This window comes from Carassius carassius, chromosome 22, assembly GCF_963082965.1.
Source record: "Carassius carassius chromosome 22, fCarCar2.1, whole genome shotgun sequence".
Lineage (NCBI taxonomy): Eukaryota > Metazoa > Chordata > Actinopteri > Cypriniformes > Cyprinidae > Carassius > Carassius carassius.
Window position 1 is genome coordinate 19,917,167 of NC_081776.1, and position 19,296 is coordinate 19,936,462.

The following is a 19,296-nucleotide window of genomic DNA, read 5'->3' on the forward strand; positions in this document are numbered from 1 at the left end:
TTGGCACCGCGGATTCACCACAGCGGCGAGGGATCTTCAGCAGCGCGTCCCTCCTTCTCCCGGGCTTCGGCACCACTGTAATGAATTAAACCTTAATAATCATCGGGAAGAAGGAGGCGGGAACCGGCGGACAATCAAATAACATTTTAATAATACAAAATAAACACAAAACAGCGCACCAGCCCCTCACGGACGACTGGTGCGCGCAAATAAAAACCAAAACACAACTAAAAGCCCAGGCCTGGTCCTCTCTCGTCCTTCACTGTCGTCGCTCCAGTTTTATATCCTTCCATCTCCTCTGTGGGACTCAAGACCGGTGGTGGGTCGCAGGTGTAGCGGATTTCCCAATCACTCCACCGGCCTCACTCGTGTTCCCACATCCCTCGGCCCCGCCCCACTCGTCACAGAGAGCAATCAGAACATTTTATGTAATCGGTTGTGTGTGTGCAATATGGTTTTTTGTTTTTGTTAGTTATTTTGTAATAATAGCATACAGGGTGATTGTGGGATAATTTGAGTTGAAATAAGTGAAAGGAGGTGAATGGATTGTAAATGACTGGATCAAAAGAATGTGTTTTGTTTATGGGGAAAATTGACAAAGTAAATACTCTCAATCTATTTTCTATTTGTTTTTAGTTTTTTGGGGGGATAAATTATACTTTTGACGACATTCATCATGCGTAGAACACTGTAATTCATCCCTTTTTACAAATATTGATATTGTTAATGATCAAATATATATATAATATATATATATATATATATTATAACCCCAAAACAACATTTGGTGCAAAAAAAACAAAGTTAGACTGTTAATTTAACTTGATATATATATATATATATATATATATATATATATTTATATTTATTTATTTATTTATTTATTTATTTATTTATTTATTTATTTATTTATTTACTTACTTACTTACTTACTTACTTACTTACTTACTTATTTATTTTTACTTTGTTTTTCTTTTTCTTTTTTTTCCTTGACAAAATGTTTTAAAATGTTCTTGACCAAAATTTTTAAATAAAAAATAAATTGTGCAGTCATGTTTACTGTTGTTCTGTGAATTTTCATAGGCAAAATCCAGTCATTTCAAAAGGAATCCAACCGTTCAGGAATTTCATATCAGGGCAAAAGATTTACGCATGCAGGTTTCACAACTATTTCAAGTGAAATTATTTCTGTGAAAATTAATAGAACAACAGTAAACAGATTTGCGGTGTTGACCAACAGAATACTGCTATGTGAACATTAATATTATTCTTTGTTTCATTATTATTGTTGTTGTTAGTATTATTATTATTATTATTATTTGGTCAGATATTGTTAGTGGATGCTAAACTAAGAATAAATGCAACATACATCTAGAATCCCCTATGAACTCTATAACTCTACTGCTTCACCTTTACATTTCAGCTTTTTACCTCATGCGGTATTCATGCATTATACAATAACTCCCTAATACAAGTATCATGAAACTTTTATAAGGTTGTTGTTTCCATGTTATTATGCTGTTAAGTTTTTGACTACATTTGGGCATATGGTTTCATTAGGCTGTATAAAAATGAAATATACTTGTTATGTCTCATAAATGTGTAATGAAGTTTTAATGAAGATAAATCATTACTTTAGGTTTATCTGGGTATCAAATAAAGTTTCTGAAGGTGTACTTTATTCCAATCCACATAACTCTGTGATCTTTTGAATAAGGTTAAACCTCATTAACTTCCTCTCCCGGGGTTTTCTGGAAATTATGTTACATAACACAAGATTGACTCATTTGGTCACAAGCTGTCAGAATGCAAAAACCTGTTTTGCTTAGAGAAATTTTCCCTAGCACAGAGACAGGGATGATGGAAACTGACATTTACATAGTGTTTTACTGCACAGCAAACAAAATGAAGCAGTCGACTTCTCCTGGAAATCCCAAAACTCACATTTTGAAAACTCAAAAGCAAGAAAAGTCAAAAGCATTTTCAATAATAATTTACAAATTCAGGTATTATTGGAAAAAATAAATAAATACAAAATCCAACACGGCAGATGATTTGAGAGAAATTACATTATTCATTTCGTTTATTTAGCTGACACTTTTATCCAAAGCGACTTACAATTGCTATATATCTCAGAGGTTGCACTCCTCTGGAGCAACTAGGTGTTATGTTTCTCATTTTATGTGACCCACTGCTCTTCTATACACAGGTATTCATTGTGTCCCAGTGTGTGAAATTATAGCAGTTCTGGAAAAGGAAGATGACTCTCCTTGTAAAGACACTGGGAAATGGCAGAAGGTTCCTCAGAGCCCAGCGGACTCATACCAGCATGCTTTCACAGGTACACCATCATATTCAGACTGTCATCTCCTTATCTGGCCACTGATAACAGGGGAATACATAGCTTGTTATTTTATCTATATGATGTGAGTGTATTATCAGAACAATACTGATCATGCAGGAGACCTAGTTTTTGGAATAATGTGGCATTTCCATTTGTGTTTTTTTGCAGTGTTCTACGTAGAGAGGATGAGGCAGCACTGCTGGCGGTGCAGCAATGTGACTTTTCACTGCTCTGAACATTCCACGTGTCTGCTCTGGGTCCAAACTATTAGGGAACAACTTGCATTGTTGAGTGCGTCCTGAACCGTTTATTATTAGTATTATTTTGTGTATCTGAAAAGTTTACTATTGTAAAATTACATACACATAAACTATAGCGGGGGCTGGGGGGGCTATGTTTGGGGCAGTTGTGACCCAATGATTAGAGAGTCCGAAGGTTGCGGGTTCAAGTTGTAGGTCCAGCAGGAATTGTTGGTGGTTGGAGTAAATAACCAGTGCTCTCTTCCACCCTCAATACCACGACTGAGATGAGACCCCTGTGCAAGGCACGGAACCCCCAAATTCTCCCTGGGCACCGCAGCAATATGGCTGCCCACTGCTCCGGGTGTGTGTTCATGGTGTGTGTGTATTCAATACTGTGTGTGTGCACTTAGCTGGGTTAAATGCAGAGCTCAAATTCCGAATATGGGTCACCATACTTGGCCACATGTCACTTCACACTATAGCAAAAAAAGATAAGTTATTGTTAAAGATTGGTCAGTGATTTCCACACCAGTTTACATCAGTAACCGTTAATAACAGTTCTTGTTTATAATTTTGAAAAAAGTAATAGTTGCAGAATAGTTGCTCCGTGTCCATTATGTGTGAATTTACTGTGAATACGTTTTACAATAACTTATTGTCTATTCCTACCACACATTTGGTAGTACATAATTATGGTATACATAAATAATGGATCCTAATCATTTGTTGGCATATCATGATAAAACCTCTCTACTCTTTTAATGTTTGTTTTAATCTGCCAAATAAGCTGGTATATTTTTGCTAGCCACTTTGTTTCTGATCTGTGCTTGGTAGCTCCACCCAAAGAGGAATCTCACCTGGATAAAAATCTCAATCCAGCTGTATACTACATATCAAATATGTTCTGATCTGCTTTAAGTTCGGACAGGCTAATTGTACTCAGTTGTGCCAGTTTAGAACAAAAAAATTATTTTACATTTGAAATAACCCATATTATTTCTTACCAATCCTATGGAAAGTTTTGGGGTGTTTGGATTCTAGTGTAGGCATAAGTACATTGTTGGTTTTCTCTATATTGTCACATCAGAGGAAGTTTTTCAAAAGCAACTTAATGAAGCATTTTTGACTGCCTAGGCTGACTATTGTCAAACAAAAACTAATTTTAATGCTCTGCCCGCTTCTCATTCCGCAGCCAATCGACCAAAGAATTTGCTAGTGTACATCAACCCTTATGGAGGAAAACAACGTGGGAAGCAGATTTACGATCACAAAGTGTCCCCCATCTTTTCCCGGGCTTCCATTTCCACCGACGTGATTGGTGAGTGCATGTCAGCTGTCTGCATTAACATTTAAATAAAAAATGAGCTTTTATGCTTTGCAAATAGATCTCCATTGGCAAATAGCTCAACCTGCCAACCCATCCCACGAATATGATTTTATTTACAATGCCATCTATTAATGGAGCTGGCCATAATGCAAACCGTGATAGTCGATAAACATAGAAATGCAAAGACATCCATTATTTATTAAGTTTGAGGGAGGAAAACCCTAGGTCGGTGTGAACATTAGCTTTTAGAGCTGAGGTTTACAGGCTTACTCAGCAGTGGCTTGAGGGTCTTCCTTTTACGACCATGCAAACATTTTGTAAATGGTAAAGCACATGTCTGGCTGGACAAATACCATTCAAAACAAATCATTAGAGGAGCAAAACAAGATGTTCTGCCGACGGTTTAATAAGCTCCATTCATCACCTTTGGCATATATCATCAATGTGATCCACAGGGGTCAGTCCTAGGCCCCATTCATTTTCAGCACATCCCTCCGAGTTACAGCTTTACATCAGTAGTGATGATAAAGAACCAGTAATTAAATGTACTGGAGAATTTTTTTTTTCTTTTTTTTTCTTGACAAAATGTTTTAAAATGTTCTGGCCCAAAAATTTTACATAAAAAATAAATTGTGCAGTCATGTTGTTTACTGCATTACTTGCGTTGCATTACTGTTGTTCTGTGAATTTTCATAGGCAAAATCCAGTGATTTCAAAAGGAATCCAACCGTTCAGGAATTTCATATCAGGGCAAAAGATTTACGCATGCAGATTTCACAACTATTTTAAGTGAAATTATTTCTGTGAAAATTCATAGAACAACAGTAAACATATTTGCGGTGTTGACCAACAGAATACTGCTATGTGAACATATAATTTTATTATTATTTGGCCAGTAAATGTACTGGAGATTGTTTTTCACCCCAACTTTAGCTTCATCATTTGATGTGGCTCATAGATGGTCTCTATCAAGCCAGCAGAAAAATGCTATTTAATTGCCAGATGAACATAATGATCTTTCTCCCCTCTCTGCTCAGCCTCACTGTCACTGTCACCATTAACAATGGCTTTTTCACTTTTGTTTCTATAGTTACCGAGCGTGCAAATCATGCCAGGGACCACCTCAAGATGGAGGCTGATCTAAAGAAGTATGATGGGTGAGTGGGTGTCCTGTTGGGAGATTACGGTCACTGTGCGGCGACTCTTAATTTGCCCAGTGAGGAATGCGTCCTCTGCAGCAAAACTCAGATTAGCATTTGCACATCAATGCACATCAGCCTGGCACTGCGGCAGATGACAGCGAGCAGCTTGGGAAATGACGACTGAACATAAAGTGGCTTTTGGTGACAGCAACATGGATGCTGCTTCAAAGCTGGGCTAGAGGCGAGATTCACACAATAACTCTTGAGTGCTGGGTCTGGATTTTTTCCCTTTACCTTTTAACATGCATTTCTGTGACACAAGCCACTTTCACACATAAAAGCTTATAAAATTATGGAACTTAAAGGTGCCATAGAATGGAAAACCGTATTTGACTTGGTATAGTTGAATAATAAGAGTTTTGTACATAGACAATACATTACGTGAGCCTCAAACACCATTGTTTCCTCCTTGATGTAAAACTAGTACATGCAAAAGACTACTGAAAAAGAGGCGAATCCAAACATAACATTACAGTCAGGATTGTTAATGTTTACACCCCCAACATTTGCATAACGTATACCAGCCCATCTTCTAGGCCAGCCAAATCACAGATGCAGTGTTGCCAGATATTGCTATTAAAAATAAATAAAAATAAACCAAAATTATTTCAAATCGTTTGCAATTAAGATAAGATAAAGATGCGACGTCTTATATATATATATATATATATATATATATATATATATATATATATATATATATATATATATATATATATAAGAAGTTAATAATAAAAAAGACGTCGCATCTTTATCTTATCTGCAAAAGATTTGAAATAATTGTGTTTTTTTTTATTTGTTTTTTTTATTAATTAATTAATTAATTAATAATTAATTATTTATATATATATATATATATATATATATATATATATATATATATATATATGCTTATAACAGCTGGATATGGCAGCAACACAGAGGCTGCGTCCATGCCCTCTCTCACAACTCTCTCTCAAGCTTTGTTCACTTCACCAGCATCTCACAGCGATCATGCTCATACCACAGATGTTAAACACTCTTGCAATATCTCTCAAAATCTGTATCTTCATCGGATACTCGTTCAAACATATAAGGTTGAATGCCTAATCTCTCCATCGTTCACGCCGGACAGTAGAGATCTGTTTGCTGTGTGAGCCATGCTGTGAAACAGCCAGTTAGAGCAGAGCTCAACAGTAGTATTCATGACCCTTCCAAATAAGGTAATAACAAAGTCAAAGTCACCTTTATTTATATAGCGCTTTAAACAAAATACATTGCGTCAAAGCAACTGAACAACATTCATTAGGAAACAGTGTCAATAATGCAAAAATGATAGTTAAAGGCAGTTCATCATTGGATTAAGTTATGTCATCTCTGTTCAGTTAAATAGTGTCTGTGTATTTATTTGCAATCAAGTCAACGATATTGCTGTAGATGAAGTGTCCCCAACTAAGCAAGCCAGAGGCGACAGCGGCAAGGAACCGAAACTCCATCTGTGACAGAATGGAGAAAAAAAACCTTGGGAGAAACCAGGCTCAGTTGGGGGGCCAGTTCTCCTCTGACCAGACGAAACCAGTAGTTCAATTCCAGGCTGCAGCAAAGTCAGATTGTGCAGAAGAATCATCTGTTTCCTGTGGTCTTGTCCTGGTGCTCCTCTGAGACTTTACAGGGGATCTGTATCTGGGGCTCTAGTTGTCCTGGTCTCCGCTGTCTTTCAGGGATGTAGAGGTCCTTTCTAGGTGCTGATCCAGCATCTGGTCTGGATACATACTGGATCCGGGTGACTGCAGTGACCCTCTGATCTGGATACAGACTGGATCTGGTGGCCATGGTGACCTCGGAACAAGAGAGAAACAGACAAATATTAGCGTAGATGCCATTCTTCTAATGATGTAGCAAGTACATAGGGTGTTATGGGAAGTGTTTCCGGTTCCGGTTCCGGTTTACCTAATTAATGCAGCCTAAAAATCCTTTAACGGATTTGGATAATAAAAGCATATTAGTATGTTATGTGTATGCCAGGTTAAAGAGATGGGTCTTTAATCTAGATTTAAACTGCAAGAGTGTATCTGCCTCCCGAAAAATGTTAGGTAGGTTATTCCAGAGTTTGGGCGCCAAATAGGAAAAGGATCTGCCACCTGCAGTTGATTTTGATATTCTAGGTATTATCAAATTGCCTGAGTTTTGAGAACGTAGCGGACATAGAGGATTATAATGTAAAAGGAGCTCATTCAAATACTGAGGTGCTAAACCATTCAGGGCTTTATAAGTGTCACAGTGTCTGGGTTGTGTCCCTGGGTTTCCACTAGATGTCCCCCTTTCTCACAGTGTCTGTCACCTTATCACTTCCTGTTCCCTTATTTGGTCACCTTCCTCCTTGTTAGTATTGATTGTTCCCCACCTGTCTCCTGTTCCCTCATTATCCTTCTGTGTATTTATACCCGGTCTGTCTGAGTCTGTGTTACGGAGTCCTTGTTTAATGTCCTATAGTTATTCATGTCCGTCGCTTCTTGCCTTGCTTTGCCTTGTCTTCGTGTCTTGTTTATGTTTGATATTCTGGTTTTGACCCTGCCTGGACTGTTTACCCCTTTGGATTACCCTTTAATAAATGACTTACCTGCAATTGGTTCCCTCTCCTGTGTTTTCCGTAACACCGAACGTGACAGAAGGACTCCGTCACACTAGGAACCAGCGGTATGTCATTTTTCCGTTCCCCAGCCAAGATGGCGGAGCGGCGAACCAAGTACCTTCGGTTGATCGCCCTCCGCCAAGAGGGCAATGAAGTGGGTGCCCTGGCTCAGGTCTTCTGGTCCCTGGCCGAGGGCATGGGCTACAACGATGCGGCCCTCAAGGACTATTTCAATGGCGGGCTGGATGATCCAGTGTCTCATGAGGAGATGGCGCAGTTAGAGACACTGGAATTCTGGGAATTCGTGCGCTACCTGCAGCATCGGCTTCGGTGGGATGACCCAGCCACTTCGGTCTCTTCCGGCGGGGTGGTCGTCAGCCCAGCACCACTGCCCAGGATGGCAACCAGCCAAGCGCCACAACCCAAGATGGCCACCAGTCCAGCACCACTGCCCAGGATGGCTAACAGCCAAGCGCCACAGCATAAGATGGCCGCTAACCCAGCGCCAATGCCCAAATTGGCCACTTTTCCAGCGCCACAGCCCAAGATGGCCGCCAGCCCAGCGCCAATGCCCAAATTGGCCACCGGTTCAGCGCCACAGCCCAAATTGGCCACCGGTCAAGCACCACAGCACAAGGTGGCCGCTAACCCAGCGCCAATGCCCAAATTGGCCACCGTTCCAGCACCACAGCCCAAGATGGCCGCCAGCCCAGCGCCAATGCCCAAATTGGCCACCGGTTCAGCTCCACAACCCAAGATGGCCGTCAGCCTAGCGCCAAAGCACCAGATGGCCGTCAGCCTAGCGCCACAGCACAAGATGGCCGTCAGCTAAGCGCCACAGCACAAGATGGCCGCTAACCCAGCGCCAATGCCCAGATTGGCCACCGGTCCAGCGCCACAGTACAGGATGGCCGCCAGCCCAGCGCCAATGCCCAAATTGGCCACCGGTTCAGCGCCACAGTACAAGATGGCCGCCAGCCCAGCACCACAGTACAAGAGGGCCGCCTGTCCAGAGTCATGGCCCAAGATGGCTGCTTGCCCAGCGCCGTTGCACAGGATGAGAGTCTCAGTTGACCCTCCGGAGTCTAGTCAGGTTCCAGTTGACCCTCCGGAGTCGAGTCAGGTGCCAGTTGACCCTCCGGAGTCGAGTCAGGTGCCAGTTGACCCTCCGGAGTCGAGTCAGGTGCCAGTTGACCCTCCGGAGTCGAGTCAGGTGCCAGTTGACCCTCCGGAGACGAGTCAGGTGCCAGTGAACTCTCCAGAGTCGAGTCAGGTGCCAGTGAACTCTCCAGAGTCGAGTCAGGTGCCAGTGAACTCTCCAGAGTCGAGTCAGGTGCCAGTGAACTCTCCAGAGTCAGGGCTAGTCACCGCTGATCCTCCAGAGTCAGGGCTAGTCACCGCTGATCCTCCAGAGACTAGGCTAGTCACCGCTGATCCTCCAGAGACTAGGCTAGTCACCGCTGATCCTCCAGAGTCAGGGCTAGTCACCGCTGATCCTCCAGAGTCAGGGCTAGTCACCGCTGATCCTCCAGAGTCAGGGCTAGTCACCGCTGATCCTCCAGAGTCAGGGCTAGTCACCGCTGATCCTCCAGAGTCAGGGCTAGTCACCGCTGATCCTCCAGAGTCAGGGCTAGTCACCGCTGATCCTCCAGAGTCAGGGCTAGTCACCGCTGATCCTCCAGAGTCAGGGCTAGTCACCGCTGATCCTCCAGAGTCAGGGCTAGTCACCGCTGATCCTCCAGAGTCAGGGCTAGTCACCGCTGATCCTCCAGAGTCAGGGCTAGTCACCGCTGATCCTCCAGAGTCAGGGCTAGTCACCGCTGATCCTCCAGAGTCAGGGCTAGTCACCGCTGATCCTCCAGAGTCAGGGCTAGTCACCGCTGATCCTCCAGAGTCAGGGCTAGTCACCGCTGATCCTCCAGAGTCAGGGCTAGTCACCGCTGATCCTCCAGAGTCAGGGCTAGTCACCGCTGATCCTCCAGAGTCAGGGCTAGTCACCGCTGATCCTCCAGAGACTAGGCTGGTCACCACGGATCCTCCAGAGACTAGGCTGGTCACCGTTGACCTTTCAGAGTCAAGTCAAGTCACCGGTGATCTTCAAGGACTGAGTCAAGTCACCGGTGGTCTTCAAGGACTGAGTCAAGTCACCGGTGGTCTTCAAGGACTGAGTCAAGTCACCGGTGGTCTTCAAGGACTGAGTCAAGTCACCGGTGGTCTTCAAGGACTGAGTCAAGTCACCGGTGGTCTTCAAGGACTGAGTCAAGTCACCGGTGGTCTTCAAGGACTGAGTCAAGTCACCTCTGATCTTCATGAACAAAGGCAAGTCACCATTGATCTTCATGAGCAAATGCAAGTCACCAATGATCTTCATGAGCAGTGTCAGGCCAGCACCAATCTTCTGGAGTCCAGTAAGGACACCAGGGGATTACCAGAGTTTTGTTGTCCCATTGATCCAGCCGCACGGAGGTCTGCTCCGCCTTGGGGGGCTCTGGTCCTGACCACATGGCTGTGGTGGTCTTCTGCTCCGCCCTGGGGGGCGCTTGCCCTGACTACACGGTTGTGGTGGTCTTCCGCTCCGCCCTGGGGGACTCTGGCGTCGACCACGAGGACGTGGTGGTACTCTGCTCCGCCCTGGGGGGCTTCTGCTCTGACCACACGGACATGGTGGTCTTCTGCTCCGCCCTGGGGGGCGCTTGCCCTGACTACACGGTTGTGGTGGTCTTCCGCTCCGCCCTGGAGGGCTCTGGCCTTGACCACAAGGGTGTGGTGGTCTTCTGCTCCGCCCTGGGGGGCTTCATGTTGTTTTTTTCCTTTGGTTTTTGTGTTAACGTCTGTCCCTGTTCCTTTCTGTTAGTCTGGCCCTCCGTCCCTCCCCCTGAACCTCCTCCTGTCTTCCTCCCTCCTGGTCTTTCTGTGTTGTGTTTACATTCTAGTGCCTGTTCCCCATGTTTTTCTTTTCTGGCCCTCCGTCCCTCCCCCTGAGCCTCCACCTGTCCGCCTCCCTCCTGGTCTCTGTTTTGTGTCTGTCGTGGAGCGTCTGGGAGCCGCTCCGTAGAGGGGTGGTACTGTCACAGTGTCTGGGTTGTGTCCCTGGGTTTCCACTAGATGTCCCCCTTTCTCACAGTGTCTGTCACCTTATCACTTCCTGTTCCCTTATTTGGTCACCTTCCTCCTTGTTAGTATTGATTGTTCCCCACCTGTCTCCTGTTCCCTCATTATCCTTCTGTGTATTTATACCCGGTCTGTCTGAGTCTGTGTTACGGAGTCCTTGTTTAATGTCCTATAGTTATTCATGTCCGTCGCTTCTTGCCTTGCTTTGCCTTGTCTTCGTGTCTTGTTTATGTTTGATATTCTGGTTTTGACCCTGCCTGGACTGTTTACCCCTTTGGATTACCCTTTAATAAATGACTTACCTGCAATTGGTTCCCTCTCCTGTGTTTTCCGTAACACCGAACGTGACAATAAGTAATAAGCAATACCATTTCAAACAAGACCATTTCATTCTAGGGACTAATCCTAGGGTTGTAAATGGACATGTAAATCTGTCTTTTTGCCCTTACCTAAGCCACATACCTTCTATGTAGAAATATTGTTTCAATGCATTCTATGGAACCTTTAATCGGTACAGGTACCACATCTATTATTCTCACAAGCAACAAGGCTTCCATCTTAGTGCTATTGCTACCGCTTAAGATAGTGATGCACCAAGCAGATGGTCAGCAATCGGTCAAAGTCAGGCCATCAGCTTTTGCAGTGTGTTCTGCACTGTCTCTGTTGGGCACTTTTTGTTGAACTGGTGTTGGGCAGGCAGTTAAAAGATCAACCTGAACCAGTGCATGACAAAAAACTGAAAAGAACAAAAATAAAGTGATGAAAGCAAGCACACAATGAAGTCATTGGGGCACACAGAGAAGGTTCTATCTTCATCTTAACCTGAGAATAACATGAATATTTTTACTTAATGTTTGTTACAAAAATGGTAGCAATTACCTTTTTCGATTTTATTTATGCAGAACATTTCACAATTTTTGTAATATGAATAATTGTATTTATATGGCGATTTAATACAGAAAATTTAGTTTTGAACAAATATGCATTGAAGTGATTAGTGCTGTCTTTGTCTGCAGTGTGGTGTGTGTTGGAGGAGATGGCATGTTCAGCGAAATTATGCATGGCCTTGTCTCCCGTACACAGCAAGAAGCAGGTGTGGACGACAACTCTATAGAGGAGACCCTTATGCCATGTGGACTTCGCATTGGCATCATTCCTGCAGGTTGGTCTATAGTTTTGTTTCCCAATCCTGGTAATCGAGCATGTACCCAACACCTCACACACCCAATTCAGTTCATGAGCACTCTATTAACAAGCTGATGAGCTGAATCAGGTGCATCAGATAAAGGAGGCATCCAAAATGTGCAATGTTGGTGATGCTGCAGAACTGGGAATCACTTACAGTCAACAAATCAAAAAGAGTGTACAACCAAGTCCTTTAGAATGCATTTCATTGCTTTTTTATGCACGCACTTCCTTGACAGTGTTCCTGTAGGCATCTGTCACCCACGGTTCCATTAAAGATTTTGTGTTTTGAGATATTTCCTAGTCATTGGACGTTTTACACCTGTGCATGGGTACAGCTGCATAATAAAGAAGAACCGTGGGAGATTTATAGCTCTCTACCAAAACCTAGTGAGCTGCCTAAAGAGCATGTCTAGGCATCAGAGGTGTACTCACAAAATAATGGAAAGCAACATTACGTTGCCTTCAATGATACCATGTTTTGATCAAATTCTATTGGGTCATTCACACAGAACATGTTTGCATCTGTATGACTATTATTTTTAAATTGTGGGTCTATGTAAAGTTGCTTGATGAATATCTCTGGCTGTTATAGAGCATCTTTCTTTTTTCAGCATCTCAATGCTGAATACATTTCCATTTAGCTTTTTTTATGTTTTAATGCATTCTGATTCATAGTGGATAGTCTCCTGTTATCACACAAATATTAAGCAGCACAACAATGCTGTTTTCATCATTGGTAATTATAAGAAATGTTTCTTGAGCACCAATTCAGCATATTACAATGGTTTCTGAAGGATCAGGTAACACTGATGACTGGAGTAATGATTGGTCATAAATTCATTATGTGTGTATATATATATATATATATATATATATATATATATATATATATATATATATATATATATATATAAATTTTGCCTGCACAGGAATAAATAAAACTTTAAAATACAATTAAATTGAAAGCAGTCATTTAAAATTGTTATGCAATGTTGTTGCTATTTTTATTTTTTTATTTTTTAATGCAACCTTGCACACACTCACACACAAAAGATTTAGAATATAAAACATACTGTGCTTTTTTATTTTTTTAAGTACAGAGAATAGGAAAAAAAATAATACTACTTGGTCAATACTTTGGCAAAGACATTATTAATAAATGACCAACCTGAAAGAGCATGAGTAGAATAAATAGACTGCTGTCCTGCTCCGTGCACAGAATTGCTGGCTAAGCTCTTGTAAAGGGCTCACAAGAGCTCTGCCAACAATTGATAATTAATGACTGTGGCATATCAAGTCGTGTTTTGTGATATCACTGTTTGCCATATAAACCTGACAATGTCAAACCCTTAAGAGTCCAGGTTGTTATCAGTTACGTTATCAGCATGTGTAAATCTATTTATGGTCTTATCTCATGTTGTCCAGACACGCAAGGACTAGTGACAGTTTCTACGAACATCAGAAACCACTGACCAAAAAAACAAACAAAAAAACATGCTATGGTATTTTTAACATTATAATATCATGTTTATTTGAAAAAGTTCCATGTCAAAATGTACTAATACCATTTTAGCCAAGATGTTTTAGATGCTGACTTAATGTTTATTACAAAAAAGTTCTAAGCTATTACCATGCTATTTTCAACATAATAATAATAATTATATTAAAAATACCAATATATATATATATATATATATATATTTATATATATATATATATATATATATATATATAATAGCATGTTAATAGTAATAAGGTATTTATATTGTTAAATGATTACATTGCTAGAGTGTTGTTAATATAAATATATGTTTGAATATGTAACATTACAGTGCCTTTTTTATGATTTTATATATATATATATATATAAAATTTAATACATATCATTCCATGGACATTTGTATTACTTTTATTTATTTATTTATTTACATAGTTCGGTGATCATTTTTAAAGGGATCCTATTATGCCCCTTTTTACAAGATGTCATATCCTGTAATGTCTCAGGTGTCCCTAGAATGTATCTTTAAATTTTCAGCTCTAAATACCACACTTATAAGTTGTTATTCCATGTTGTAAATGGTTTTTATGTAAATGTCTGTAAGCTGCCAGTAGTAACTGTAGCAGAATTAATAGTATCATCAACTAATCTGTTCATCTAGCGAACATTCAGTGTAATTGCATAAACACTCCACAGAAAATAAAAATGTGGCCACAGAAAATACATTTCTTACAGTACTAGTTCATCACAGCATGTCAAGTCACCTTTATTTGTATAGTGCTTTATACATTACTGGTTGGGTCAAAGCAGGTTTACAGTGTCGAACAGGAAATAACAGGTAACAAACATGTAACATTGTAGGGCTGCAACTAACGATTATTTTGATAATCGATTAATCTGTCGATTATTTTTACGATTAATCGATTAATCTTTATGTACTTATATTTAACACATATTTTCATTCAACATAGACTTTTTAGAGATTTTAACCATTTTGCATGGTCATATCCTCGTCAAAAAAAATACCTGGCGTTTTGTTTTATTATGTGTTAGTAATCCTTTGTCAAACTTTTCTGCAATCAAAACACTGACCCATACTCTAGCAAATTTCACAAGGAGATTTCAAATAATGTTTTCACCATGTCAGTCCTTAGGGCTCCTAAAGTAGTTTAACATCCCGAACAAAGCTTATTAAGGAATCTTTCAGAAAATATTTTCACGAAGAATAAGAATGAAACAGAATAAATTTGCAGTACATTGCATTTTATTATTTTTTTCCTGTAAACAAACAACTTATACCTGGGAAACAGCTTTATAGCTTATGCTGTGAAATTGTAAACAATCATTTGAATAAAGTGCCAGTGGCATGAAACCTGAATGGAACTCACATTTTAAAGTAAAATCCATCAGAAGGTTGTCCAGAAAAAAGTAAAAAATTGACACACACAAAAAACCTGCTGTGTGAAAAAGAGCAGTGAATACTTAGAAAAAAAAGTGCATTTCAAATACATTTATCTCTCTCATTCAGTCATAATTAGGCTGCAAGACTTAATTATGAACTGGTAAACGACAAATTTGTTAATCTTGTTAACTGTTAAAAAGCAATGTTATTAGATTTTACGACTAAACATTTGCAAACAACATTGTACTGGAGAATCTGCACAAATAAAAGTCTTAAACAGTTAAACAGTTCAGTAGTGCAGAGTTTACAGGTTACTCTTCTTTTTTGAAGGCTCAAAGTAAAGTACTCTAGAGCTGCAACTAATAACGATTATTTTTTCTGTCGACTAATCTAACAATTATTTTTCCGATTAGTCGACTACTCTAACGATTTTTTTTATTACAATAAATAATTAATCTAATGTTCTTTTTTTGATTAGCTAATGAATCCTTTTACAAAAAAATATAAGTACAACTTCTAGTATAATATTTCAACCTAAGTTTTTACAGTATACAAAAATAAAGAGGCAAAGAAAATTATTTTACTATGGTAAATATGAGTTTACGATAGCGTTTATAATTAAACCACAGTAGCCACAAATTTACAGTTGTCTGAGATGTCATGAAATGTTCTTTAGCATCACAAACAATAAAATGTAGTCAGGGTTCTGCTATGGTTTAGCATGGTTTCCAGAGATCTGGAGCTGATTCGGGGTAGCTCGGTGGTTTGTGACTGTTGTCAGGGGTGTCGCACCCGTGGGGGATGTGGGTGTTTTAACACCCACACTTTTCCCGGTGAGAGGGTTCAACACCCTCATGTTTTCTGCAGTTTTTCCGCAGTTTCATTTACTCAAACAGTACATTGACAGAACTGCTGTGAAGACCGAACTGAAGATGAACACCGAGCCGAGCCAGATGACGAACGAACACGCCCACTGCAGGAGCAGTTCTCGTTCTCGAGTCAAGAACCGGTTGCATCGGTTTTCGGATCACCAGTACACTGAACCGAGAATCGTTTCTGTCGGACGCGTCCGATTTGAGAACCGATGAGCTGATTCTCATTCGCGAGTCAAGAACCGGTTGCATCGGTTTTCGGATCACCACTACACTGAACCGAGAATCGTTTCTGTCGGACGCGTCCGATTTGAGAACCGATGAGCTGATTCTCATTCGCGAGTCAAGAACCAGTTGCATCTTTTTTCGGATCACCAGTACACTGAACCGAAAACGGTTTCTTTCGGACGTGTCCGATTTGAGAACTGATGAACTGATGATACTGCGCATGCCTGTAATTTTTTAAGTGTTAAACATCGGAAAGTGTGATAAAATAACTAGATTTTATTTTGCTTTTTTTAATCTAATCTGTATATTGTAGATAAGGTTTAGGCCAAAGGGGTTTTCAGGGAAGTTGGACAATAATTAAGACTCTAAAGACGACACATTGATGACACATTCACAAATTGAGTTTGTAGTAAAAAGAACATGAACACGAGTAGAGCAGCTGATGATACTGAACTGCAGCACGTGCCGGTTAGAGCGATTCTCGTTCTCGAGTCAAGAACCGGTTGCATTGGTTTTCGGTTTTCGGATCACCAGTACACTGAACCGAAAACCGTTTCTTTCGGACGCGTCCGGTTTGAGAACTGATGAACTGATGATACTGTGCATGCGTGTAATTTTTTAAGTGTTAAACATCGGAAAGTGTGATAAAATAACTATATTTTATTTTTTATTTTTTTTTTTTTAAGATGAATGTTTCTAATCTGTATATTGTAGATAATGTATAGGCCAAAGGGGTTTTCAGGGAAGTTGGACAATAATTAAGACTCTAAAGACTGACACAATGATGACACATTCACAAATTGAGTTTGTAGTAAACAGAACATGAACACGAGTAGAGCAGCTGATGATACTGAACTGCAGCACGTGCCGGTTAGAGCGATTCTCGTTCTCGAGTCAAGAACCAGTAGCATTGGTTTTCGGATCATCAGTACACTGAACCAAAAACCGTATCTTTCGGACGCGTCCAAGGAGCTGATGATACTGCGCATGCGTGATTCACCGTGTAGCCAACTAACTCACAGTGCGTCTGAACCGAACTGATTCTTTTGGTGATTGATTCTGAACTGATTCTGTGCTAATGTTATGAGCGCGGGTAAACCGAGGGCTTGGATGAAGGGCAATCTGGCGAAACATAAGTTCATTTAATAACAAATACATCGCAATGGATTACGTATAGTAAGTGGATCATGGTTTCTGTGCTGATGACACCTATGTGACGAGTGGGGCGGGGCCGAGGGACATGGGAGCGAGGCCGGTGGAGTGATTGGAGATGAACTACACCTGTTCGACCCACCGGTCTCGAGGCCCATGGAGGAGATGGAAGGATATAAAACTGGAGCGACGACAGTGAAGGACGAGAGAGGACCAGGCCTGGGCTTTTAGTTGTGTTTTGGTTTTTATTTGAGCGCACCAGTCGTCCGTGAGGGGCTGGTGCGCGGTTTTGTGTTTATTTTTGTAATTAAAGTTTCATGTTGATTGTCCGCCGGTTCCCGCCTCCTTCTTCCGAATATGAAGGTCTTTATCATTACAGTGGTGCCGAAGCCCGGGAGAAGGAGGGACGCGCTGCTGAAGATCCCTCGCCGCTGTGGTGAATCCGCGGTGCCATCGAGCTGGCGAGGAGTGTGCCGCCATGGACGCTCGAGGCGGTGGGCTGGAGCGAGTTGCCGGGGACGGGCGAGCTCGCTACCGGCCGCCCACGATGTGGAGAGACGGCTGCCGTCCGTGAGGGAGCGGAGGAGTCGGCGCCGTTCGCCAGGTGGCCGGAGCCTGCTGCCATCCGCCGGAACGGGGAGGAGCAGGGAACGGGGGACTCCTGCCGGCTGCCCAAAACCGGAGGAGCCGTCGCCATCCACAGGGCGGCGGAGGAGTGTCGTGCCGTCCGCCGAGGGCCGTCCAGTGCCACCGCCAGGCACCGCGGAGGAGATCGCCCAGCTGGTGGAGGGCCGAGCAGCGGTGCGTCTGGGAACCGGAATTTTTTTTTTTTTTTTTTTCCTCTCTCCCCTCTCTCGTCTCTGTCGCTCCTCCTTCTATCTCCTTTTCACTCGCCTCGTCTGTCCTACCCCCAGGTTCCCGCAGGTCCCCGTGAGCGGCCCCCCCGGAGGGAGGGGGGGGGGGGGGGAGTAGAGCGCAGTCTCGGGAGTACCCCCCGGCCTGCGAGGGGCAATGGGGGTATGTGACGAGTGGGGCGGGGCCGAGGGACATGGGAGCGAGGCCGGTGGAGTGATTGGAGATGAACTACACCTGTTCGACCCACCGGTCTCGAGGCCCATGGAGGAGATGGAAGGATATAAAACTGGAGCGACGACAGTGAAGGACGAGAGAGGACCAGGCCTGGGCTTTTAGTTGTGTTTTGGTTTTTATTTGAGCGCACCAGTCGTCCGTGAGGGGCTGGTGCGCGGTTTTGTGTTTATTTTTGTAATTAAAGTTTCATGTTGATTGTCCGCCGGTTCCCGCCTCCTTCTTCCGAATATGAAGGTCTTTATCGTTACAGCTGATGACACCTAATTTAATTACTTTATATCTTCAAGACTTAAATCCTCGTATGCACATTATTGCTGTTACTGTATTTGGGTGCGTTGTTGCAAAACTCAAATGTAAACTTTTCATGATTATGAGGTTTTTAACTGACTAAAGTTATGATTACTGACTACTGACAAATTACTATATTTGAATGTTTGATAGAAGTGACGCCATTATGTCATCGCCAATGACGTCATTACGTCGAGCGTAAAAGAACCGCTGGTTTATTGAATCGAACCGTCCGAAAGAACCGGTTCGCGGAAAAGAATCGAACTTCCCATCACTAGTCTGCGCTCACTGCGGCTGCCTCCTCTCCCCCTCCCTCTCAATCATGACACCGGCTTTGAGTGTGACTGGCTGATGATTAGCTGTTCTGCCTTAAGTCCCGCCTCTATTGGGGTGTTATCGGTCAGCTCATGCTGAGGAGGCGGGAACTTATGGTTATGGTTATTTACATATCCCTTTTCCAGGTACTTTGAATGAGTATTTATGCTTTCGAGGTTTTTAAATAAGCTTGATATGTGTTTGGGAAGATGTTCTGTTATCGTTTTGTTGACATGTCGAGTGTTTTCAGTATTATATTTCGTTTTTTAGACTAATGCTAATTGCTATTATTGGGATGTTGTTCAGCAGCTAGCTAAATTCGGTTATGTAACGTTATGTGGCATGCAATGTATAACATAACTGTGATGAAGAAGGCAAGGAATTGACGAGAAGGGGGACAAACTGGCATTGTTAAGCAGTGTATTTA

General features: G+C 42.0%; 1 protein-coding gene across 1 annotated transcript in view; it reads left to right on the forward strand.

The window, feature by feature from the left end:
* Positions 1-19,296, forward strand: part of LOC132099093 (ceramide kinase-like) — a 52,591-nt gene that overhangs the window by 5,704 nt on the left and 27,591 nt on the right. The window contains exons 2-6 of the mRNA XM_059505538.1: positions 2,210-2,341; positions 2,513-2,635; positions 3,779-3,904; positions 5,004-5,070; positions 11,854-11,999. Coding sequence (XP_059361521.1) covers positions 2,210-2,341; positions 2,513-2,635; positions 3,779-3,904; positions 5,004-5,070; positions 11,854-11,999 — 594 coding nt within the window. The remainder of the gene's footprint in view (positions 1-2,209; positions 2,342-2,512; positions 2,636-3,778; positions 3,905-5,003; positions 5,071-11,853; positions 12,000-19,296) is intronic.